Source organism: Balaenoptera ricei, chromosome 11, assembly GCF_028023285.1.
Source record: "Balaenoptera ricei isolate mBalRic1 chromosome 11, mBalRic1.hap2, whole genome shotgun sequence".
NCBI classification, from domain to species: Eukaryota; Metazoa; Chordata; class Mammalia; order Artiodactyla; family Balaenopteridae; genus Balaenoptera; species Balaenoptera ricei.
In genome coordinates this window covers 66,623,694-66,650,992 of record NC_082649.1, presented here as the reverse complement: position 1 = coordinate 66,650,992, position 27,299 = coordinate 66,623,694, and the positions used below count along the sequence as shown (strand labels likewise).

The 27,299-nt window shown below is 37.9% G+C and overlaps 1 protein-coding gene across 3 annotated transcripts in view; it reads left to right on the top strand.

The window, feature by feature from the left end:
* SMARCC1 (SWI/SNF related, matrix associated, actin dependent regulator of chromatin subfamily c member 1) overlaps positions 1-27,299 on the top strand; it is a 190,017-nt gene that overhangs the window by 96,628 nt on the left and 66,090 nt on the right. For all 3 annotated transcript variants that reach the window (XM_059939489.1, XM_059939488.1, XM_059939490.1), the window contains exons 16-21: positions 876-989; positions 1,565-1,718; positions 2,758-2,871; positions 8,734-8,793; positions 15,782-16,040; positions 17,344-17,505. In XM_059939489.1, the coding sequence (XP_059795472.1) occupies positions 876-989; positions 1,565-1,718; positions 2,758-2,871; positions 8,734-8,793; positions 15,782-16,040; positions 17,344-17,505 (863 nt within the window). The remainder of the gene's footprint in view (positions 1-875; positions 990-1,564; positions 1,719-2,757; positions 2,872-8,733; positions 8,794-15,781; positions 16,041-17,343; positions 17,506-27,299) is intronic.

The window sequence follows — 27,299 nt, the reverse complement described above, 5'->3', positions numbered from 1 at the left end:
CTTGTTGCAAAGCTGGGATCTCTAAAAAACTGATAGTCAGGAAGTATATAACCATTGTCAGAGCCAGAGCCACCACACTTTGCTGAATTCTAGATCCACCACTTAACCAGCCTTTTGGTCTGGGACAAATTCTAGTTGTGTGTATGTGTGTGTGTGTTTTGTTTGTAATTTTCTTGGCCACTGTGCCTCACGACAGGTGGGATCTTAGCTCTCTGTTCTAGTTGTGTGTGAGTGTGTGTGTGTGCATTTTGTTTGTAATTTTCTTGGCCACTGTGCCTCATGGCATGTGGGATCTTAGCTCCCTGACCAGGGATCAAACCTGAGCAGCTTGCGTTGGAAGTACAGAGTCTTAACCACTCGACCGCCCGGGAAGTCCCATAGGACAAATTCTTTAACCCTAATCTATAAATAGAATAATAATAGATCCTACTTTTTAGAGAGATTGTGAGTATTAAATGCATTACCACACAGAAAGTCCTTAGACCTATGGCTGGCACACAGTAAATGCTAGGTACATAGTAGTGTAGTTAGGGAGACAGCCTGAGTAACCAAGTGTTATTTGCAAATTCTGCAGGCAACTAAGGATTATTGATTGACCTCTGTGACCAAGGTTGTACTTATTTTACTTCACACTATCTTCATCAGATTACTCTGTTGTGCTTATTATATGTTAGTTGTTTTGCATTTTTAGGGATTCTTACTCTGAGTTACACTTATGACTGTAAATACTCAGTACATTATCACTATTGTTTGTTGGACTGTTGTCTTAACTTTTTGTTGTATTTGGTTGGGGAATATGGAACTATTTGGCTCTATGAGTTACCGTTTCTGAAAGGATGTGTGTTCACCTTATGAATTTTGCCATTACTTTTTAGATACTTGGCATATCGAAATTTTATGATCGACACATACCGCCTAAATCCCCAGGAATATTTAACCAGCACTGCTTGTCGGAGGAACTTGACTGGAGATGTATGTGCTGTGATGAGGTAAAAATGTCTTGACTTTTTCTCAGATATTTCACTGCAGGTGGTTACTGATACATTGCTAATGTTAGGTTGACTAAACTGGATGTTTTCTTGGTTAATAAAATACCTAAAGCATCCTTTTTTTTTTTTTAATTTTACATTTTACATCTTTTATTGTATGGTCTAATCATAAACTGACCGTAGATGGAGAGTGGGTTAGGGTGGGGAGTAGATAAGCTCTGTGCCCTAAATCTGTCTAAAGAAAAAACCAAAATGTAGGTCTCCTCCTGTGAGTTTGGTTTATGTGTGAGCTCTTTGACCATGGACCTACATGAACATTTGTTCCCTCATTTCTGTGATTGAAATGATTAGGCTTTATACTAGGTTTGGGGGTGCTATGTTCAACATTATTTTGAGTTTGTAGAAATTGTCCCTCAAACCAAAATTGTCAGTTACTTTGTGATGGTTCATAGCCTACAAGAGAACACGTTTACTTAGGGTTTTTTTTCTTTTGTTTTTTAATGAAATGTAATGATGCTTATGAAGATGATGAGGTACATTCTCTAGATTTTAACTTTAAGAGCTTTATCCTTCAGGGTTCATGCCTTTTTAGAGCAGTGGGGGCTTGTTAATTACCAAGTGGATCCAGAAAGTCGACCCATGGCAATGGGACCTCCTCCGACTCCTCATTTCAATGTATTAGCTGATACCCCCTCTGGGCTTGTACCTCTACATCTTCGATCACCTCAGGTAAATTAGTGCAGCCTTTTTTTCAGGTCTGGGTGGTAATAGACAACCACTTCTAGCATTTATATTCAGGCATTACTATTATAGTCATATAAAAGTGCTGTTCCTTAGCTGATAGGTTATGTTTGTTTGTATGTTGTAAATGTTTGAGTCCATAAGAATAGTTGTTTAGGATAATGCTCTCCCATTAATGCCAAGAGTCTATGCTTTATCCTGTTATAGATTTGCTTTCATAACTCATGGCTTCTTTATCACTTCTGCCATCAAAGACACTAGTAAAGAAGCAGACTGTATAAATGTGTTAAATTGTTTAGAACTTCTTCCCCTTCCTAACATTTGGAAAGTGGACATCTATGCACATGTTCTTTTTTTTTTTTTAATCTCTTCTATAGAACTTTTTAAAAAATTTATTTAATTAATTTATTTTTGGCCGCATTGGGTCTTCGTTGCTGTGCTCTGGCTTTCTCTAGTTGCGGCGAGCAGGGGCTACTCTTTATTGAGGTGCATGGGCTTCTCATCGCTTTGGCTTCTCTTGTTGTGCAGCACGGGCTCTAGGCACGCGGGCTTCAGTAGTTGTGGCTAACAGGCTCTAGAGCACAAGCTCAGTAGTTGTGGTGCACGGGCTTAGTTGCTCCGCGGCATGTGAGATCTTCCCAGACCAGGGCTCGAACCCGTGTCCTCTGCATTGGCAGGTGGATTCTTAACCAGGGCACCACCAGGGAAGTCCCTTGAAAAGATTATTATGTCAATCGGATTATGTATACCATTCATTTGGAATAACACGAATCTAACCTATAAATTGCCCTCCACTGTGAAATATTAAAGAAGACTTGTCTATTTTCTCTGTGACTTAAGAGAGGCAAAAAAAAAAATGTTTCTTACATGTTGAATTTTTGTTAGAAGTGTAGTATAAGGTGTAGGTATTTATTTTTTTGTAGAATCTCTAGTGGTTTAAGTGCCAATATTAAACATCCTTAAAAGCCTCTGTCCCCTTTACTTTGTAGAGGTTAATACAGCCATTTATCATTTATTTGACTCATAGGTTCCTGCTGCTCAGCAGATGTTAAATTTTCCTGAGAAGAACAAGGAAAAACCAATTGATTTGCAGAACTTTGGTCTTCGTACTGACATTTACTCCAGGAAAACCTTAGCAAAGGTAAGGATTTTTCTATAGGGACATACAGACTACAAGCTAGCATGTGCTCTTTGTCCTTCTTCCTTCTAAGAAGCATCATTTTCCGTAAGAAACTTGTTTTACTTTCTGTAGGGTAAGGAGGTGCTTTCTACTTAAATCTGATGACATTTTGTAAAAGTCACTTATCTTACCTTAGTATGGTTAGAAGATAGGTATTTAAAAATAACTGTGATTAATGTGTTAAAATGAGGAGGAAAATGGAGAATTTCAACAGAGAATGGGAATATATAAAAAGAATCAAATACCTATTGAACAATTGAAAATATACTGAAATTAACCCATTGGATAGGTTTAACAGCAGGCTGGACACAGCAGAAGACAGGATTAGTGAACTCAGGTTAATAGATACATTGAAACTGAAACAGGAGAAAAAGAAATTGGTTGAAGTTGAGGGGACAGGACAAAGAGAAAAGAGTACAGAGACACATGAGATACAGTCAAAGGAATTAATATTTATCATTAGAGACCTATGAGAAGAGAAAGAATGGTGCAGAAGCAGTACTTGAAGATGTAAGGCCTAAACATTTTCCATAACTAATGAAAAGATACCAACTCACAGAATAAGAGAGACCGAACATATCCAAGTTTGGATATAGAGAAAACCATACTCAGGCACATGGTGCTTAAACTCTTTTTTTTTTTTTTTTAATTTATTTATTTTTGGCTGCATTGGGTCTTCGTTGCTGCGGGCAGGCTTTCTCTAGTTGAGGTGAGCGGGGGCTACTTTTTGTTGCGGTGCGTGGGCTTCTCATTGTGGTGGCTTCTCTTGTTGCGGAGCAGGGGCTGTAGGCACGTGGGCTTCAGTAGTTGTGGCACATGGGCTCAGTAGTTGTGGCTCGCGGCTCTAGAGCAGAGGCTCAGTAGTTGTGGCACATGGACTTAGTTGCTCCGCGGCATGTGGGATCTTCCCGGACCAGGGCTCAAACCCATGTCCCCTGCGTTGGCAGGTGGATTCTTAACCACTGCACCACCGGGGAAGTCCCGGTGCTTAAACTCTTAAAGCTAACATCTTAAAGCAGCCAAGGAGCAGGGGGGGTGGGGAAGGACACATTAAATTCAGAGGCACAATGATAAAACTGATGTCTGACTTTTCAACAGAAATGATAGAAGCCAGAGGACAGTGTAATAATATTTTTAAATGCTGAAAGGAAAATTGTCACTGTGAAATTCTGTATCTAGTAGAAATACCTTTCAAAATAGAAAGTGCAATAAAGGCGTTCACAGACATTCAAAAGGTGGAGCAGTTATCACTAGTTCACAATGTAAGGACACTAAAGGAAGTTCTTCAGGATGAAGGGTAATGATTCCAAATGGAAGCACATGATGCTAGAGAAAGAATAAAGAGCATGGAGAAGTGTAAATAAGTAGTTAAATATAAAGGAATGTAGACTTTTTAAACAACGAACATTTTGGGGGTTTGTAACATGTAGAAATGACAAAAATAGAAAGGCAGAAGAAGAATAAATTGAGTTAAACTGTTGTAAAGTTCTGAAATTGTTGAGAAAGATTGATTATAGGGGAAACTAATAATTTGATAAAGCATTTTGGGAGGGGACTGGATCTACATGGAAGAATAAAGAGTGCCAGAAGAGGTCAACATATGGGTCAGTATTAAAGACACTTCCCTTTTATTTTTAATTGTTTAAAAGGATAATAGACTGTTTAAACCAAAAATAACAATATGTATTTAGGTTCACAGCATATTGATGTTAAGGACCAAACATCACTCAAAGGACAGGAAAAGGAATTGGAAGTATACTCTCTTAAAGTTCTTACACTATATGTGACAGTGCTAAAATATTATTTGAGAGTACACTGTGACAGTTTAGAGATGGATATTGTAAATCTTAGATTAACTATTTAAAGATGTATAACTAATAAGCTAATAATGGAATAAAAACAGCATAATACTTCACAAAAATGTTACTTCACAAGAGGGAAGGAAACAAGAAAACAAGGAACAGATGGGAAGAATAGAAAATAGCAAGATGGAAGATTTACATCTGACCATAGGGATAGTAGTATTGAATTGAACATTAATGGGTTTAATATTCCAATTCAGCAGCAGAGATTGTCAAATTGGATTAAAAAAATCAAGGACAAACGTATTGTCTACAAGAAACCCACTTTAAATACAAACACACAGACTAAAAGAAAATGAGTGGAAAAAAACATACCTTCTAAACAAAAGGAAGCCAGAATCACTGTATTAATATTTATAAAAGTAGTAGACATCAGAACAACTTATTTTACCAGAAGTAGAGGCATTTCATAATGATAAGGGGATTGATTAATCAAGAGGACACAATCATCCTAAATACGTACGTACCTAATTAAAGAGCTTCGAAGTACATATAAAGCAAAAACTGACAGAACAGAAAGGAGTAATAGGCAGACACTCAAGTATAGTTGGAGATTTCAACGATCCTTTCTCAGTAATTGATAGAACAAATAGACAAAGTCAGCAAGAGTATAAAAGACCTACAACACCACTATCAACCGATAAGACCTATTGGTATTTATAGAAGATTCTGCAGAATAGCAGAAACACATTGTTTTAAAGTTCTCGGGGGGACTTCCCTGGTGGTCCAGCGGTTAAGACTCCATGCTTCCACTGGAGGGGGCATGGGTTCAATCCCTGGTCAGGGAACGAAGATCCCACGTGCTGTGCAGTGCAGCCAAAAAGTAAAAAAAAAATAATAATCATAATAAAATTCATGGGGAATACTCAACAAAATGTACACAATTCTGAGCAATAAAATTAGTATCATAAGTTTTAAAGGATTGAAATTATACAGTGTGGTTGTATGATTTTATACATATGGAATGAATGTGGTTGACTCACCACAGCAAAATTAAACTAGAAACCAAAAATAGGAAAACAATAGAGAAGATTAATAAAATAAGATGGTTATTTGAAGAGATCAATCAATTTGTTAAACCTCTAGCCAGAGTGATCAAGAAGAAAAGAGAAAACACAAATCCCTGATCAGGAATGAAAGAATACATCACTGTTGATTCTACTTATATATAAAGGCAATAAAGAATATGCTTAACAACTTCATGGTAATATTTGACACTTTGATGAAATGGGCAAATCCCTTGAAAGCAACAAAATATAAAAGTTGGGACTTCCCTGGTGGTGCAGTGGTTAAGACTCCGTGTTCCCGATGCAGGGGGCCCAGGTTCAATCCCTGGTCAGGGAACTAGATCACACATGCATGCTGCAGCCAAGATTTCGCATGCCACAACTAAGGAGCCTGTGTGCTGCAACTTAGGAGCCTGCAAGCCACTACTAAGAAGCCCGCCTGCCACAACTAAGACCCAGCGCAACCAAATAAATAAATATATTTTTTTGAAAAACCAAGATATAAAAGTCTTCCCAGGATAGAGATAACTTGACATATTAGGTTAAAAATAATGTCCTCCGAAGAAATCAGGTCCTCATGTCTGTAACTTGTAAATATTACCTTATATGGAAAAAGATTCTTTGCAGATGTGATTAAGTTAAAGATTTTTAAGATGAGATAATGCCGTATTATTCTGGTGGGCTCTGAGTACCATCACATTTGTCCTTATAAGAGAAAAGTATAGAGATTTTACAGACAGGAGGAGGCTGTAAAATCCATGTGACCTTGGATGCAGATACTGGAATGAGGTGGCTACAAACCAAAGAATTCTGGGGCAGCCACCAGAAGAAGGAAGAGACAAAGAATTTATTCTCCCCTAGAGCTTCCAGAGGGAGCATTGCCCTAACACCTTGATTTTGGTCCAGTCATAATGATTTTGAACTTCTAGCCTCCTGAGCTGTGAGAGGATAAATTTTTGTTATTTTAAGCCACCAAGTTTGTGATAATTTTTTAGAGCAGCCACTAGAAATTATACACTTGAACCACCTTATTAAAGTGTATAATTTATACACTGTTATACAATATCTATATGTAGTTAAACATCTTCTTAAAAACAAAACTCTGTGCCCAGATGATTCTGCTGATGAATTTGTACCAAGCACTTAAGGAAGAAATAATACCAATCTACACAAGCTCTTCCAGAAAGTAAAAGTGTAGAGAACACGATTATAGCTAAACATATATGTACCCCATTATCCAACTTCTGGCTATATAGACCAGATAAATGGGTTTATAAAAGAATGTGCGAGAACATCCATAGCAGCCTTACCCAGGATAGCCAAAAACTGTAAATAATATAATGGGTAAATTGTGGTTTATTTAAACAATGTAATGCTACACAGAGATGAAATGTTTCACTTCTTCATATAACAATGAGGTTGAATCTACTTACCATAATATTGGACAAGAAGCCAGACCCATAAACTACATACTGAATGGTTTTGTTAATATAAAATTCAGAGCCACAGAAACTAGCCTACGATTGTAGAATTCAGAAGAGTGTGTATCAAAACTTTTGTGGTTTGTTAACAACTGGAGGTTAAAGGGGGGGGGCCTTTTGAATATTGATTTGAGTGTTGTTACGTGGGTGTATAAGTAGAATTGTAGTCACACTGTACACATAGGATTTTGTTGTACATATATTTTACCTCAATAAATACAAAAGAAAGAAATTCTAAAATCATGTAGAAACCCTGGCCCTGATGAAGTTACTCAAGTTGTAATCAAGAGGAGAAACATTAACTGACTTAAGCCAGTAGGAATGGGGAAAATCCTTTCTATGCTTTGTGGCTGAGAAGTGGGGAAATGGTTGCTGTGGACCTACCCAGTAAATGTCATTCGTGTCTAGGTTATACAGATCTGCCCTATATTTGGGTCTTCTTTTTCAGAATTTAGATGAAATATTGATGAATTTTGTTCCACTCAGGGCTCCATATCTGATTGATGGTCACTTCTGATGTTTGTTCATTAAGAGTAGCCTTTGGGGGAATTCCCTGGCGGTCAAGTGGTTAGCACTCCGTGCTCTCACTGCCAAGGGCCTGGGTTCCTGGTCAGGGAACTAAGATCCCACATGCTGCCAAAAACAAAATAAAAAAGAGTAGCCTTTGGTTCTCTTAAAGTAATCCTCAAGGAGTCTGAGCAGTGTATTGGGAGTTAAAGCTACATACATCTTTTCTTCCTCACTAAGGCATACTTTAGGCTTTTAATCCTGCAATTCTTAGATTCCTCTTCTTATTCTGTATTTAAAGACTAGTTATTTTTAGTACATTTTTTGCAAATGAACAAATATTTCATAATGATATGGATTGAATATTATGGAGACCTAATAAATCATAATTTTTACCTGCAGTGTATAGCACAATCGTGCAGAAAGGTTGAGTCAAATGAATTGAGAAACTTTATTGACACAAAGAAATCATGGACTATAGAAGTTTTCTCTTCATTTCTTAAATGGTAATCTCCCAAAATAGAATTTTCAGAGAAGGGATAATATGTTAGAATGTGTATTTTGAATTAGTAACATATGCAGCTGAAGAATAATGTCAAGTATACTACACAGCCAGTCCTCTCCATGAATGGAGTAGAATCTGCAAATCAAGAAGTATGAATCAATTGATTTGGTTTTACACAACACAGCCTTGGTTTTCTTATAAATAATAGAAATAAGTGGTCTAAGTAATCCATGTCTAATGTCTAAGTAGTCCATGAGTCCTTGGTAGATAGCAAGAAATCTTTGAAATAAGCCAGCCTTTCTGTTGGGAGTTTTGGTTCCTTATGTGTTTTATTCTTGTTACTCAGGGACTTATTTTGGTGGTTTGCAGAAAACAGTCTGCAGAACTTAGAAGGGAATCCTGATGAGCTCCATATTCAACCTTTAGGAATGAGTAAATAATTTCTGAATTTTTTTCTTTAGAGTAAAGGTGCTAGTGCTGGAAGAGAATGGACTGAACAGGAGACACTTCTACTACTGGAGGTAAGCAGATTAGTGATGGAGCCCCTTTATTCATATGAGATGGGTGCTAAGTTTCTGTGACTAGCATTTTAAATATACCTTTGGAATTTATCCTGAAAATTTTCAATCCATGTAATGAGTTTTATTTAAATATCACACTGGAGGTGATGTGCTAGCTGTCAGTAGGGGAGATCAAGCCTGGATATGTGTTATTTTGGCTCAGGTTGGGTTCTTTTTGTTTTAAATCTGTTGCCAACAATTAAATATTGCAGATTTGCCAAAAACAGTCTAGATATCTAACTCTTCCTCCAAAATTAGAAGATCTGGCAACTCTGGGCCCTCATTCTCCGATAGCAATAATTAGCTGGCTGGCCTTGGGTAGCAGATGTTCCTTTGAAATGGGGCATTTCTTCATAGTCCAAATTTTCTTAACTTAGCCCACCTCAGTCATTGTAGATTAGTTCCCTAGTACTTGTATGCATTTGAGTGTACAACCTCCATATTTCCCAAAAGGATTTCTGAGAAGTGGATGAAGATACCTGCCATTGAAAAAATTATCTTAATTATGAAAGCAGAAGACTGATAAGCCCGTGATTATGCATTGTGTCTCTGTCAGTCAGCATATTGAATGCTTTTTTAATTTCATTATGTCTTTAGAGATTCTTGCAAATTCTTACAGAACTAGATCTCAGAATTATTTCTACCCTGAAGGGTAGGAAAAAGAGAGTATTTGGTTTCATATTTATCAACCATTTCCGAAGAAGGGACCATTTGTCTTTAGTTATAGAACAACAATTGTTGGGGTAAAATGGAGACTTCATTACACTACTTAGTATTTGTGGATAGTATGTGTGGGAGCTGAATTAGGACCAAATGAGGAAGTTTATTGTTAAATATGTTAGGAGTGCTTTTGCCTACATGGAACAGAAAATCTGATGAGCAATACATTAAACCAAAAGAACTTTGGTTTTTTGTTCAACTAGATTTCTTCAGAATGGCAATTCCAAGATTCTTTCCACTGTTCAGTTATATCATCAGGTCCCTAGTTTTTCTGTTGTTTTGTTCTGCCTTCCTTAGCTGTCCACATTCTGTCTCTTTGTGTTCTGGTCACAGGAAGGCTGGTAGTTAGTTCCAGACTTCTCATCCCTATTTAAAACAGGAAGAGAATTGGAAAAGGCACCTGGGGACTTCTCTTCCTGGGCTCTTCTTGTGAGGAAAAGCTTTCCCAGAAGCCCCTCATCAGTGTTTCCTTTCTATCTCACTGATCAAATGGGTCTCATAAACACCTAGTACTGCATGTGATCCTGAGAAAACAAATACATGGCTTTCTAGTTTCAATAGTGGGGTCAACCTGGAAGAAGTTGATGATTGCTGCTGGTAATTTACTGGCAGCATCTACACCAATTATAACTGTAACATTAGAGCAGTGAATTTATGGAGGAAGAGAGCTCCCTTTCACTGGAGTACTGCATCTGATTGAAACTTGTATATCGTATAAAATATGCAATTCAGAAATCAAGTATCAAATAAAAGATTAGACTAGGTCAGCAGTTCTCAAACTTTCTGGGCTCAAGAAGCACACAGTACTCTCAAAATTTTGTTTGCGGACTCCAAAGAGTTTTAATTTATGTGACTTTATCAGTATTTTTTTAATTAAAAATTAAAACTGAGAAAAATATTTAATTCACTTAAAATAACAATGAACCCCTTTTGAGTTAACATAATTAACATTATTATGAAAAATAGCTTTTGAAAAAAGATATTAGTGAAAAGTGTAGCATTTATATATTTTAGCAAATCTATAATGTTTGGCTTACTAGAATACAGCTGGATTTTCATATTTGCTTTTCTACCAGGTATGTTGTTTTAGTTTAAGTATATTAGGAAAGTCTGGTATCACCTGGATATGTAGTTGGAAGCAGGAGAAGTATCTTAATGGCCTTTTCAGGTAATTATGAATATTCTTCTTTGATACAGGCATCTCCCTCCTTTTTTTTTTAAACAAATTGAAGGTTTGTGGAAACCCTGCATTAAGCAAGTCGGTTGGTGCCATTTTTCCAACAGTATTTGCTCACCTTATGTCTCTGTGTCACATTTTGGTAATCCTCACAATATTGCAAACTTTCTTTTGTTATTATATTTGTTACAGTGATCTGTGATCACTGGTCTTGAATGTTACTGTTGCAAAAAGATTACACACTGAAGGCTCAGATGATGGTTAGCATTTTTTAGCAACAAAGTATTTTAAAATTAAGGTACATATGGTGTTCTTCTTAAGACATATAATACTATTGCACACTTAGTAGACAACAGTATAGTGTAAACATAACTTTTATATGCGCTGGAAAACCAAAATACCCATGTGACTTGCTTTATTGCAGTATTCGCTTTATCTCAGTGGTCCAGAACTGAACCCGCAGTATCTCTGAGGTATGCTTGTGTTACATTGAAACTTGACCACTGATAGTTTCTTAAAGGTTAGTTGCAGCATGGAATCCATTGATCTCTCTTGCCCTAGTAATGGATCTTTTATCCATGTATGATTGCATAATGTCTTTCATTGATAAATTGGAAAATATTGGTTTACTGAATTATGCAGATCTTCCAAATATTGATGTAGTTCATTATACAATATGAAAAAATCTAATTTGATAATACTGTGACCAGTCTCATTAGAAAAGTCTTTTAAAAAGTAGAACAAGCGGGACTTCCCTGGTGGCGCAGTGGTTAAGAATCTGCCTGCCAATGCAGGGGACACGGATTCGAGCCCTGGTCTGGGAAGATCCCACAATGCCGCGGAGCGACTAAGTCCGTGCGCCACAACTACTACTGAGCCTGCGCTCTAGAGCCCGCGAGGCACAACTACTGAAGCCTGCGTGCCTAGAGCCCGTGCTCCACAACGAGAAGCCACCGCAGTGAGAAGCCTGCACACCGCAATGAAGAGTAGCCCCCGCTCGCCACAACCAGAGAAAAGCCCGCGTGCGGCAACGAAGACCCAACGCAGCCATAAATAAAAAAATTAAAAAAAAAAAAAGTAGAACGAGCTTTCATGGCGGATAAGTATTTTTCACAATTGTAATTTTTTTTTTTAATGTCTGAAACATTTATATTAACATATTTCCATACAAATAACCCAATGAAAGTTTAGTATTAGTTGTTTTGTTTGTTTGTTTTTTTATACTCCAGGTTCTTATTAGGCATCAATTTTATACACATTTGCTGTATAACAAAGTGAATCAGTTATACATATACATATGTCCCCATATCTCTTCCCTCTTGCGTCTCCCTCCCTCCCACCATCCCTATCCCACCCCTCTAGGTGATCACAAAGCACCGAGCTGATCTCCCTGTGCTATGCGGCTGCTTCCCACTAGCTATCTATTTTATATTTGGTAGTGTATATATGTCCATGCCACTCTCTTACTTTGTCCCAGCTTACCCTTCTCCCTCCCCGTATCCTCAAGTCCATTCTCTAGTAGGTCTGCGTCTTTATTCCCATCTTGCCCCTAGGTTCTTCATGACCTTTTTTTTTTTTTTTTTAGATTCCATATATATATGTTAGCATACGGTATTTGTTTTTCTCTTTCTGACTTACTTCACTCTGTATGACAGACTCTAGGTCCATCCACCTCACTATAAATAACTCAATTTCGTTTCTTTTTATAGCTGAGTAATACTCCATTGTATATATGTGCCACATCTTCTTTATCCATTCATCTGTTGATGGACACTTAGGTTGCTTCCATGTCTTGGCTATTGTAAATAGAGCTGCAGTGAACATTTTAGTACATGACTCTTTTTGAATTATGGTTTTCTCAGGGTATATGCCCAGTAGTGGGATTGCTGGGTCGTATGGTAGTTCTATTTTTAGTTTTTTAAGGAACCTCCATACTGTTCTCCATAGTGGCTGTATCAGTTTACATTCCCACCAACAGTACAAGAGGGAAACCACCACTTTTATTTAAAAATACTTTATTTGATATGGTTTCTTATCAAAGCACAGTTATTGTATGGAATGCTGCAGGTTATTGGGTTTTTTTTATTAATTTATTATTTTTATTTATTTATTTTTGGCTGTGTTGGGTCTTTGTTTCTGTGCAAGGGCTTTCTCCAGTTGCGGCGAGCGGGGGCCACTCTTCATCGTGGTGCGCGGGCCTCTTACTGTCGTGGCCTCTCCCGTTGGGAGTGGGATCTTAGTTCCCTGACCAGGGATTGAACCCAGGTCCCTGGCAGTGGAAGTGAAGAGTCCTAACCACTGGACCGCCAGGGAGTTCCCCAGGTTGTTTTTTTGATGCTTGGAGCCATGCAAAAGTCAGCTTCCTTTCCTGCTTTAGTCCAGTTACCTGTGGTTAAATTGAGCACATTTTATTGGGTACTGTGTTTCAGGCACTGTGGTAGACGCTGTAGATTGAGATGGCTAGGCCATAGTCTCTACAGTTAAGGAATTCATAGTCTAGTCTGTGACTGAAACCGATTAAAACACAATTAGAGGTATGACTGGAGCATGAGAGGTACAGAGGAGTGGCTGCGCAACTGGGCTGGGTGGATGAGATATAATGGACAGCTTCCTGGAGTGGGGTGCTGGTGTTGGTTCTAGTACATGATATTTCCAGTGCAGAACAAACTGTACATAGGCACAGTACTTAGGAACAGTGTTGTGGGATCTGGGTATTCCTGGAACATTAAAGAGTACGGAGGTGAGGTGGAAGAAGTAGCAGAGCCCTGGTCATGTTTGGCCTTAATTCCGTAAGATAATGATGAACACTGAAATAGTTTCAGGCAGGAGAGAGACGTTGTCCTGTGTCAAACATACTTCACTCTAGCAACAGGAAGAAGGATGAATTTAAGGGTAGAGAGACAGGCAATTCTAAGAATCCAAGTAAGCGGTGGTGAAGACCCCAGTGATGACAGGAGGAATGAAAGTGTTTTGTAGTGTAAAATGTCTCCTAATAACTTTTCTCTGTATGTCACCCTTCTCCTCCTTCCCGGCCAGTTGGTCACCATGTTGTTTTGAAAACATCTCTTCAGTCTGCCCCTCTTATGTAATGCCAGTGTCCAGGCTCAGAACTTCACTGTTTCTCAGCCTTTGCTCTGGCTTGAATTTTGCATGACAAGTTCCTTAGCTTTATTCTGGAAAATACCTTCCTGAACTTTCTTATCTTTCTCTGGCTGAAGGAAAATGAATAAAGAAAGAAACTTTAAAAAATAGGGACTTCCCTGGCGGTCCAGTGGTTAGGACTCCGTGCTTCCACTGCAGGGGGCAGGGGTTTGATCCCTGGTCGGGGAACTAAGATCCCACATACCACACAGCCAAAAAAAAAAAAAAAAAAGACAGAATATCTTAAAAAAAAAAAAAATAAGTTTGTTTGAAAAGGTTACGCTAGAACATGTCAAGAAAATCTCTACCCATGATCAGAAACTTACAACAGTCTCAGTTATATGTTTCTGGCCCCAGGGACCCTAATGAGATAGATTGATTTTTGTTTTTTGTTACAATCTGCGTCTTTTTTCTAAGTAATTCCTTTTAGAACTACCCAAAGCCACAGACTGTCCAGAGGATACCCAGAATTAGCCTTGTTTTTCAAGGGATTTAATGAGTAAGGTGATTTGCTGGCTTGGGTTTTTGAGGAGTCCTGTACCACTCCAGTGAGAAAGAAAGCCTGGAGCAGCAGTTGGAATCCAGATTTAAGAATTCACTGAGGTGGGACTTCCCTGGCAGTCCAGTTGTTAAGACCCCATACTTCCAATGCAAGGGGTGTGGGTTCGATCCCTGTTCAAGGAACTAAGATCCCACATGCCTCGTGGCATGGCCAAAAAATAAAATTAAAATTAAAAATTAAAAAAGAATTCACTGAGGCAATAAACATGGAGAGAACCATCATCATGGTGAACTCATCGTAACACGGTATTAGCAAATCAGGCTCTACAGTAGGGTTTTTAGCCACGCCACTATTAACATTTTGGGCCAGATAGCTTTTTTGTTGCGGGGTCTCTTATGTGCACTGTAGAATTTTTAACAGCATCCACGGCCTCTACCCACTAGATGCCAGTAGCACCTCTCCAATTGTGTCAGCCCAGAATGTCTCCAGCCACTGCCAAATGTCCCTAAGGAGACACAGTTGCCCCTGGTGGAGAGTCATGGCTGTAGAGAGAACCATGTAAGAGTAGTAACTTTGGTAGCTACGGTAGCTCCCCAAGAGATTCTTTTACCCAATTCATTCCTTGACTTTCTCAGCACCACCTATTTGTGGCTTCCTTCATACTGTTCTATCCCTCTCCCCCTTGGAGACTGCTTTTACTGTTTTGTTGGAGTTTTTCAGCATTTTCTCTGAAAACAAAAATTTTTAAACTAGAAATGTGTGTACTCTATGAATTTTAGCATGAGTTTCGTAATTTTTAACAAAAAAGTTTGAATGGGATTGCGTTGAATCTGTAGTTCAATTTGGAGAGAATTGACATCTTAACAATATTGAGACTTCTCATGAATGAACACAGCATATCTCTTCATTTATTTAGGTCTTTGATTTCTCAGCATGTTTTATTTTTTCCAGCATATTGGTCTACACATTCTTCATTATATTTTTCCCTAAGTATTTCATTTTTGTGCTATTTTAAATACTTTTTTCCAATTAAAAAATTTTCATTGCTAGTATATATAGAAATATAATAATTGAGTTTTTCTATTATCCTTTTAACTGGTGACCTTGCTAAACTTTTTAGTTTAATACCTTTTTTGTAGATTCTGTAGGATTTCCTATATAAACAATCGTGTGTATTAATAAAAATCAGTTGTTCTTCCTTTGTAATATGCATGCCTTTTATTTATTTTTCTTGACTGAGAATTTAATATAATAATGAAAACAATCACAGCTACCTATTTTCTTATGAACAGTATAATCATTTTCGTTACTGTTTTTAAAGTCTATCTAAAGAACAGTCACAGGCTTCTGATGTCATTAAATACTTCCTTGTTACCTGATATTAAAGCTCCTGTTTTTTTCTGTTATAGGCTCTGGAGATGTATAAGGATGATTGGAACAAAGTGTCAGAACACGTTGGAAGTCGCACTCAGGATGAATGCATCCTCCACTTTTTGAGACTTCCCATTGAGGACCCATACCTTGAGAATTCTGATGCTTCCCTGGGGCCCCTGGCCTACCAGCCTGTCCCCTTCAGTCAGTCAGGAAACCCAGTCATGAGCACTGTTGCTTTTTTGGCGTCTGTGGTGGATCCTCGTGTGGCATCTGCTGCAGCCAGAGCGGCTTTGGGTATGGACTTTCTTAAGCCATCTCTCCAGAGTAACAATTTCAGATAATGGTTTAATAAAAATAATAAATATAAATAATAATAATAATATATAATAATAAATAATAAAATAATGAAATAATAATAATAATAAATAAAAATATTTCCTTTTATGCTAATTTTATCTCAAATTTAAGTGTTATCAGCTGTTACATTCATTTCAGTTATGTAAATAACAAAAAAAAAATCAGATACTACCCCTTGAAGATACCATGTTGTATTTGAAGTATTATAACATTTTAAACTAAAACACTTAAAATATAATAATTTTCAAACTAAGAGCATTTATTAAGAATTTAGAGGGACAAAACAGGTTTTTAATGGTATGTTTTGTGATTCATTTAGAATTTGATATAATTGGCAAAAAGGAGTCATTTAACATTCTTGGATTACATTAATTCTAATTAGAATTTTCTCATACCATAGAACTCTTTCTTGACTTTCTGGTTATTTTATCCTTATTGTTGTCTTGATTAAAATCTAGCCAGCAGAGTTAGATGAAATTTGGGCAGCAATTTTTTTTTTTTTTTAAAGATTTATTTATTGATTGATTGATTTATTGCTATGTTGGGTCTTCGTTTCCGTGCAAGGGCTCTCTCCAGTTGTGGCAAGCGGGGGCCACTCTTCATCGCAGTGCGCGGGCCTCTCACTGTCGCGGCCTCTCCCGTTGCGGAGCACAGGCTCCAGACGCACAGGCTCAGCAGTTGTGGCTCACGGGCCTAGCTGCTCCGCGGCATGTGGGATCCTCCCAGACCAGGGCGCGAACCCGTGTCCCCTGCATTAGCAGGCAGATTCTCAACCACTGCGCTACCAGGGAAGCCCTGGGCAGCAATTTTTTATTCTTTTGTATTATTTTAAAAATATTTATTTAGTTTTGGCCACACCTTGCAGCATGCGGGATCTTAGTTCCCCGACCATGGATCGAACTGAGGCCCCCTGCAGTGGAAGCATGGAGTCTTAACCACTGGACCGCCAGGGAAGTCCCTGGATAGCAGTTTTGATTGTTACTAATAGAAATTTAAAGATCTCCTGTTTATATAGTAAGACACTGTGTCATGTAGGGTAAAACGTAGAGTCATAGAATTCCATTACTGTACATGTTTATCTCCTTTGGCCCCCTTGATTTGCTGGGGTAGATCAGATCGAGTCTCCAGAAAGGTCACTAGGTTACACACGATACACTAATGTTGTGTCAGATTACCTAGTTTACATTGAAGCAAATATTTATGCAAAACCAGATCACTGTTCCATTTTATTCTTAAACAGAAGAGTTTTCTCGAGTCCGGGAGGAGGTGCCACTGGAATTGGTGGAAGCTCACGTCAAGAAAGTTCAAGAAGCAGCACGAGCCTCTGGGAAAGTGGATCCCACCTATGGTTTGGAGAGCAGCTGCATTGCAGGCACAGGGCCAGATGAGCCAGAGAAGCTTGGTGAGTCACTGCTGCCCCCAAGGACAGGGATAATAGGTGTTGTATTTTCCTATCAGCTTGCTAGAATAATTGGGTCTGCTTGCACTTAGGAGTGAGTACAATGATCAATAGAAACTTGCATCATAAAAAATTAATGTATGATTTTTTTATCTCTTCCTTTTATGATAGAATTTTAAAAATTGATAACCGTTTTTGTTTTATTTTTGGCTGTGTTGGGTCTTCGTTGCTGCGTGCAGGCTTTCTCTAGTTGTGGCGAGCGGAGGCTACTCTTCATTGTGGCGTGCGGGCTTCTCATTGCGGTGGCTTCTCTTGTTGCGGAGCATGGGCTCTAGGTGCACGGGCTTCAGTAGTTGCAGCACGCAGGCCCTAGAGCATGTGGGGCTCAGTAGTTGTGCCTTGCGGGCTCTAGAATGCAGGCTCAGTAGTTGTGGTGCACGGGCTTAGTTGCTCCACGGCATGTGGCCTTTTCCCGGACCAGGGATCGAACCCATGTCCCCTGCATTAGCAGACGGATTCTTAACCACTGTGCCACCAGGGAAGTCCCCTCATAACTGTTAATAATATCACAGTTGGGCTTCCTTGGTGGCACAGTGGTTGGGAATCTGCCTGCCAATGCAGGGGACGCGGGTTCGGGCCCTGGTCTGGGAGGATCCCACATGCCGCGGAACAACTAGGCCCGTGAGCCACAACTACTGAGCCTGCGCGTCTGGAGCCTGTGCTCCGTAACAAGAGAGGCCGCGATAGGAAGAGGCCCGCGCACCGTGAGGAAGAGTGGTCCCTGCTTGCCGCAACTAGAGAAAGCCCTCGCACAGAAACGAAGACCCAACGCAGCCAAAAATAAATAAATAAATAAATAAATAATTTTTTAAAACTTAAAAAAAAAATACTGGACAAAAAAATAATAATAATAATAATATCACAGTTGTGAGGTATCTGATGCCTGTTTTTAGATCTAGGTTTTGAGCATATAGACATAAGAATTCTGAAAGGACTTTTGTGGTTAATTCATACGTTGCTGAGTAGGTTTAAGTTTATTGTTGTTTTGGGTGATTTTTAAATTGAAATAAAATTCATATAAAATTCTTCATTTTAATCACTTTAAATGTATACAATCCAGTGGCTTCTAGTAAATTCACAGTATTGTTCATTCATCACCACTATCTAATTCCAGAACATTTTTGTCACCCCAAAAGAAAAACCCCGTACCAGTTAAGCAGTCACTTCCTATTTTTTCTCTCCTTAGCTCTGTTGACCATTACTGTGCTTTCTGTCTCTATGGATTTGCCTATTCTGGATATTTCCTATAAATGAAATCATACTATGTGTGGCCTTTTGTGTCTGACTTCTTTCAGGTAGCATAGTGTTTTCAAAGTTCATCCATGTTATAGTGTAATTCAGTACTATGCTGAATAATATACTTGGGTGGATATACCACATTTTACTAATCTATTAATCAGTTCATGGATATTTGTATTGTTTCCACTTTTTCATTCTTTTGAATAATGCTGCTATGAACATTCATGTACAGGTTACTTGGTGATTTTCTGCTTCTTGGGTATGTAGGAGTGGAAGTACTGGATCATGTGGTAATTCTTTTTTTGTTTGTTTGTTTTGTTGTTGTTGTCTGGTAATTCTTTAACTTTTTGAGGAACTATCTAGCTGTTTTCACAGTGGTTTTACCATTTTGTTTCCACTAGGAATGTATGAAGGTTCCGATTTCTCCACATCCTTGCCAACACTTGTTTTCCCCTTCCCTTTTTAAAAAAATACCCAGCCTAGGTGTGTGTGAAGTGGTATCTTATTGTGATTTTTATTTGCATTCAGTTTGGGGAGTATTGCCATCTCAACAGTGTTAAGTCTTTCAAGCAATGAACATCGGATGTCTTTCCATTTATTTTAGGTCTTTAATTTCTTTAAACAATATTTTGAAGTTTTTAGTCTTGTATTTCCTTTGTTAAATCTTTTCCTTTGTATTTTATTCTTTTGAATGTTGTAAATGAAATTGTTTTTCTGATCTTAGGGGGAAAGCTTTTAGCATTTTATCATTAGTATGATGTTATATGTTCGATTTTCATAGATGCCTTTTATCAACTTTAGAAAGTTCCCTTCTGTTTCTATTTTGTTGAGTGTTTTTATCATGGAAGGATTTTGGATTTCATCAGATGCTGGGGTTTTGTTTTTGCTGCACACACGGTATGCGGGATCTTAGTTCCCTGACCAGGGATTGAACCCGTGCCCCTTGCAGTGGAAGCGCAGAGTCTTAACCAGTGGACCACCAGGGAAGTTCTCATCAGCTGCTTTTAATGTATCAATTGAGATGATTGTGTGGTATTTTTACTTTATTCCATAAGTAAATATTTATGTGTCACATATTAATTGAGTCTCACCTGTTGAACCACCTTTGCATTTCTGAGATAAATCCCACTTGATCAATGTGACTAATCCATTTAATATTGTATTAGATTAGGTTTGCTAGTATTATGTTAAAGATTTTTGCATCTGTAGTCATAAGGGATATTGGTTGGTACTTTTTATTTCTTGTGATATCGTTGTCTGGTTTTGGTATCAGGGTAATACTTACTTCTAAGAATGCTTTAGAAATTGTTCTAACTTTTGGAAGAGTTAAAGAAGTATTGGTGTTTGTTCTTCTTTAAATGTTTGATAGAACTTGTATGTGAATCCTTCAAGTCCTATGCTCTTTTTTAATGTTTTTTTAAATTGAAGTATAGTTGATTTACAATGTTGTGTTATTTTCTGCTGTACAGCAAAGTGATTCCATTATACATATATTTTTTTTAATATTCTTTTCCATTATGATGTATCATAGGATATTGAACGTAGTTCTCTGTGCTATACAGTAGGACCCTGTTGTTTATCCATTCTGTATATAATAGCTTACACCTGCTAACCCCAACCTCCCCCTCCATCCCTCCCCCAATTCCCTCCCCCTTGGCAACCACAAGTGTGTTCCCTGTGTCCATGAATCTGTTGGTTTCATAGATAAAGTTCATTTGTGTCGTATTTTAGATTCCACATATAAGTGATATCATATGGTATTTGTCTTTTTCTGACTTACTTCACTTAGTGTGATAATCCCTAGGTCCATCCATGTTGCTGCAAACGGCATTACTTCATTCTTTTTTTACAGCTGAGTGGTATTTCACTGTGTATATGTATCACATCTTCTTTATCCATTCATCTGTCAGTGGACATATAAGTTGTTTTCATCTCTTGGCTATTGTAAATAGTGATGTAGTGAACGTTGGGGTGCATGTGTCTTTTCGAATTACAGTTTTCTCTGGATATATGCCCGGGAGTGGGATTGCTGGATCATATGGTAATTCTATTTTTAGTTTTCTGAGGAACCGCCATACTGTTTTCTTTAGTGGCTGTATTTAAAATGTTTTTTGACTACTGATAGAAAATCTGTTTACTTGCTATAGAAAGTCTATTCTTTTTCTTCTTGAAACAGTTTTGGTAGTTGTGTTTTTCTAGGAATTTGTAGATTATCAAGTTTGTTCACCACACACACACAAAAAATCATAAAACCCTAAGTAGAAACAACTCAGATATCCATCAACTGTATGGATAAGCAAAATGTGGTATACAATGGAATATTATTTGACCATAAAATGGAATGAAGTGTTAACATATGCCACATCATGGAGGAACCTTGTAAACATATGGTAGGTGAAAGAGGCCAGTAAAAAGAGACAATATAGTATGTAATTCCAATTATATCAAATGTCCTGAATAGGTAAATCTATAGAGACAGAAGGTATATTAATGATTGCTTAGGGTTGGGAGGAACAGGGGTAAAGGGGGATGATAGCTAAAGGGTATGGGGTTTCTCTTTGAGGTGATGAAAATGTTCTGAAATTTACTGTGGTGATTGTTGTACATATCTGGGAAGATACTAAAATTCATTGAATTGTACTCATTTTAGTGGGCTGATCATATGGTGTATGAATTATATCTTGGTAAAGCTGTTTTTTTAAAAGTACATAATGTTCTTTTATATTCCTTTAAAAAATTTTTTTTAATTATTTATTTTTTTGGCTGTGTTGGGTTTTCGTTGCTGCACGTGGGCTTTCTCTAGTTGTGGTGAGTGGGGGCTACTTTTTGTTGCGGTGCATGGGCTTCTCATTGCGGTGGCTTCTCTTGTTATAGAGCACGGGCTCTAGGCATGCAGGCTTCAGTCGTTGTGGTGTGCGGGCTCAGTAGTTGTGGCTCGCAGGCTCTAGAGCGCAGGCTCAGTAGTTGTGGCACACAGGCTTAGTTGCTCTGTGGCATGTGGGATCTTCCTGAACCAGGGCTCAAACCAGTGTCCCCTGCATTGGCAGGTGGTCTTAATCACTGCGCCACCAGGGAAGGCCCTATATTCCTTTTTATTTCTGTGAGGTTGGTAGTGTTTCCATTTTCATTCCTGATAGTAGTAATTTGGTCCAGTTTTTTTTTTTTTTCCTTCATCAGTCTAGAAAAAGGCTTGTCAATTTAATCTTTTCAAAGAACCAACTTTTGATTTCAGTGGTTCTCTGTATTGTTTTTCTTTTCTCTTAATTTATCATCACTCTGATCTTTATTATTTCCTTCCTTCTCTTGCTTTTGGTTAAGTTTGCTCTTCTTTTAATAGTGCCTTAAGTTGGAAGATGGGATATCATTCCGTAAGTTTTCATATGTTTTGTTTTTGTTTTCGTTCTCAAAATATTTTGCAGTTTCCCTGGTGATTTCTTCTTTGACCCATTGGTTGTTTAAGAGTATGTTTTTTAAACCACTCAGTGGTCTTAAGCTATTCTTCCACAAACTCTTAAAATGGAAAGAGGTTGATAGAAAATAGTTTCTTAAAAAAAATAAAACAGCATGTTGTTTACTTGTACCAATTTGTGAATTTTTTAGATTTCCTTCTGTTATTAATTTCTAGTTTCATTCCATTTTATTCACAGAAGATAATTTGTGTGATTTCTGTTTTTTAAATTTTATTGAGACTTGTTTTGTTGCTTAACATATTGTCTGTCCTGGTGAAAATATTCATTTTGTATTTTGCTATCATTGAATCGTGTCTTCTGTGTATGTTTGGTGTGGCTGGTTTATAGTGTTGTTCAAGTTGTCTGTTTCTTTATCTTTTTTCCTAGTTGTTCCATCCTTTTTGAAATGTCTTGAAATCTCCAACTATAGTGGGTGGACTGTATTCCTTTCAATTCTGTCTGGTTTTGCTTCATATATTTTGAGACTCTGTTGTTAGTTGCATGTATGTTTATAATTGTTATATCTTTTTGATGAGTTGACCCTTTTATCATTATGTAATATCTTTCTTTTTCTCTTGTAACATTTTTTGTTTAGAAGTCTGTTTTATCTGATGTTAACATACCACTCCAGCTGTCTTTTGGTTGCTGTGTTTTCATGGAATTTCTTTTTTCTTTAATTTACTTGCAGTTTATTTGTGTCTTTGGATGTAAACTGGTTGTTTTACAGACAGCATATTGTTTGTTGGATTTTAGGATTTTACAGACATGGTTCTACCTTTGGTTCTGCCCTGTATAGTCACAGGACTTTAAAAAGCTCTGAGTTCATTACCTCTGAGTTCTCTTCTCATCTGTAATAAGAAAGAGATGGTTAGATACTCTCTATAATGTGTCATTTAGCTATGCCAGTCTGTGATATTGGACAAATGATATTTTTGCTAGTAAGGACTTCTACCTGTTTTTGTTTAATTGATCTTGAAGAGGAGTAGAATTTTAATGAAGTAGCTTCATAAGCAATACTTGACTTCTCAAACAAGAAGTGTTCCTATATGTTATAAGAGGGTAATTTTCACACTAAAATACAGTAAAAATACTGTTTTATATACAATTATCAGTAGTGTATTTCCAACGTTTCTTATGTTCGTTAATTTTTTTCATTCATCATGAAACAATTTCTGAAGAATAACTCAAGCTAAAGATTTATTGCTGTCGTCTTGCCTAATAGTTCTGAGTTTGTATCAGTTGTATGAAATTTATACAACCTATGCTTCAGCTGCAGTGATTTTGTCTTTTTCATTTATTCTTATAGAATAAAGATAATATGAAGTAAAAATATAAATTGTCAGCCAGTATGCCACAGATGATACCATCTGAACTCCTGGTGCTCTATTCTATGTGGTTTGAGTAGGTACCAGTAAGGTCTCTTCTAGCCTAAAATCTTAGGGTTTCCATGAGTTTGCATAGGGCCTACCCCCTGTTGTTTTCTCTACTTTCTTGAAAGTGTCAATCTAGCAGTTTCATTTTGCAGATAATGGAAACAGATTTTCAGATTAATCAAACCTCTCACTCTAGTCTTCAGAACAAATTATTGACCTAACTGTTGTTAATATTGGTTGCTAATCCAGAGTACCAAGGCTTTGAGTTAAGTAATTTACAGTATCCACAGTATTTCTTAGTTTGAAAACTCACTTATTTTCCTTTCTCTTAGATGGAGACTGAAATTAGCAAACCAAGCCACATCTCTGTTGCTCTTTGTTGATTCTGCACCATGAGGCAGTGCCCAGCTCACACCAGGAAAACCTGGGTCTATTGAATGCCTGAGAAAGGTCTTACTTTCCTCAACTTTTTTTGTGTGTTTTTGGTTCATTTGTAGGGTCTTTTGGTTCCCTGTGGTCATGGAATTGAAAAGGGTTGGCAAAGCCTTCTTATTTGATTCAAAGAAGTTTCTGTACTTTGCAAAATCCGGGACATGGTTTTACATGTAAATCTGTTTTAAAAATTTTGGTAGATGATACCATAAAGGATTAGTGGTTAAGAAACAGGTTGCAAAGTTGGCCATTTCTAGTTTAGTGGGATTTAAAAGAGGACTAAAAAAAAAAAAATCTAGCAACCTTAGTCCTGTGGGGCTAGATTTTCCTGATTCATTAGTGAATGTATGATTTGTAAAGCTTGGATCAGACTGCTGCAGGAAGCACTGGAGACTACAAAGGGTGATTCTTTGAATGGCATGAACAGTAAACTTCATTTGCAGTACCTGGAGGTGGCCTATCAGGTAATCTTTCTGAAGTGCAGTGTATACTCACTAGTTGCAGCAATAGAATTTGGGTCCTTTTACCATTTAATAAGGGTTAAGGAAAATACCAGGCTAATATGAATATTTCTAAATGAGTTGTAGACAGAATTCTATAACTAATGCTGGCTTATTACAGTTAAAGTGCGTTATATTGGGCTGTGACTAATAGAATAAATTAGGAAACAACAAATGGTGCTCCCTGTAGAACTGGCTCAGCAAAGTTGTAGTGGGGAGTCAGTAGTGTATCTCCTATCTTTCTGAACCACGTTACAAGTTGAGTTCAAAGAAAGGAAGTATCAAATTTACATTTAAACTTACACTTTAATAACAAAATAGTGCCTTATTACATAGCACACAGATTTGAGATAGAATGATGTAGGTTTCCTTATCAAGGTAATATTGTGCCTAGGTGGTAGACTAATCATACTTTTTATTGTGATACTTAATTTACAGTTACACTAGTAACTTTTATGTATTAATGATGGTAAAATGATAATATGGGAAAAAATAAATAAGTTTCCTTATGAAATACAAGACTGGATTTCTCTCATTAGCCTATCTAACTTTTTATTGTGGATTTGGGGGGAAGTATTTGGTGAAATAAAAGTTAAGATAGGTGAACACTAGGTCTGAAACACCTTGTTTTTCATTTATTAGGAGACTTCTCATGGGAATTATTTAGGGAAGTAAGTTATCAAAAGGAGTTGTTTTTTTTTTTAATTGTTTTCCAATGCTGGTGCTGCCTTTTTTTTTTTTTTTAATTTTTGGCTGCATTGGGTCTTCATTGCTGTGCGTGGGCTTTCTCTAGTTGCGGCAAGCAGGGGCTACTCTTCGTTGTGGTGCGTGGGCTTCTCATTGCGGTGGCTTCTCTTGTTGTGGAGCACGGGCTCTGGGTGCGCGGGCTTCAGTAGTTGCAACGTGTGGGCTCAGTAGTTGTGGCTTGCAGGCTCTAGAGCACAGGCTCCGTAGTTAATGGTGCTCGGCTTAGTTGCTCCATGGCATGTGGGATCTTCCTGGACCAGGACTCGAACCCATGTCCCCTTCATGGGCAGGCGGATGCTTAACCACTGCACCACCAGGGAAGTCCCAGGAGTTTCTTTAGTTCAGCGTCTTTTAACACTGTAATCATTGATGAGTATCTACTGATTTCTCTAAGTTTGTATGGTTTTTTGTTTGACCAGAGACCATTCTAGGAATAGAAAAAATAATACTGATATTTGAGACCTTTTTTATTTAACCTAAAAATATTATGAGATTTTATTTGCTTTCAGTTATAGGGGAAGGTGAGAGAAGTTAAGACCAAAGAAATGAAGAGAAGTTTTAAACATTGCTTAGAAGTCATCAGAAACCAACATTTCTTTCTCAGTACCCATGTTTGTCACACATTATATAGGGGTTTTCTGTGTCGTCATTTACGGTTCTTTTCAGGACAACCCTTTGGAGAAAGTGGCATTGTTATTAAGTAGAAGCAAGGAAACTAAGGTGTTGGCAGGTTACCTTGGCATGCTTGTTAAGAATGGGGTAAAATTTGAACCTAAATGTCTCTGACCCCAAAGCTCAACCTCTCTTCCCTGTTAGTATGCTGCCAGAAGTAAAATATGTAGGTATGTTTGTGTATTTTTCATTCATTGAACAAGGATCATTAAAGGTCTAATAGCTCCATTGTATGTATTACGTTATATACTATGGCAAATGCAATAGGAAAAGACCGGCCCTCCTGAAAACCTAGGCTCTGCATAAAGAGACAGGCAAGAGTGACAGTGGATGTTTCATCTATACAAGATTAAGTGCTGAGAAACTCACAGCAAAATTCAGTGTATTTGCCCATACCACATAACCATTCTTAGATGGGATATCAGTTTTTTTTGTTTGTTTGTTTTAAATTATTAGCACCTTTAATTATTATTTATTTATTTATTTATATTTTTGGCTGTGTTGGGTCTTCGTTTCTGTGCAAGGGCTTCCTCTAGTTGTGCAAGCGGGGACCACTCTTCATTGTGGTGCGTGGGCCTCTCACTATCGTGGCCTCTCGTTGCGGAGCACAGGCTCCAGACGCGCAGGCTCAGCAGTTGTGGCTCACTGGCCCAGTTGCTCCGCGGCATGTGGGATCGTCCCAGACCAGGGCTCGAACCCATGTCCCCTGCATTAGCAGGCAGATTCTCAACCACTGTGCCACCAGGGAAGGCCTGGGATATCAGTTTTAAGCTAAACTTTTTTTCCCCTTTTAACTCAGAGATAAATAAGACTGTAAATATGTTGTGTTACCATGGCGTCTCATTGTGTTCTAGGTGCTAGGGTACTGGTAAACAAAGCCAACCAAAATTCCTGCCCTTGTGGACTTTATATTTTATAGGTGGAAGATGGACAGGCGTCTAATATGTAAAGCTTAGAATGTATACATTAAATGTAAATATGTAGAAAGAGTGTGTTGGCTGGTAAGTGGCATGGTGAAAATAGAGCAGGGACCTGTCAATAAGAGTGAAGTGTGGGGAATTGCAGTTTTAAATGGTCAGGGAATGAATGTCTCACCAAGAAAGTGACATTTGAGCAAAGATGTAAGTGGAAGGCAAGGAAGGGGGAACCGTGTAGACATCTAAGGTCAAAGGGTTCCAAGCATTGGGAGCAGCCAGTGTACAGGCCGCTGGACAGGAGCTGCCTGGCATAGTTGAGGAATAGCAAGGAGAATCATGGGCAGGTAGCTGAATTGCAGGGTAGAGGAGGTCAAAGGAGATTATGAGGGGCCTTGTGGGCCATTGTAA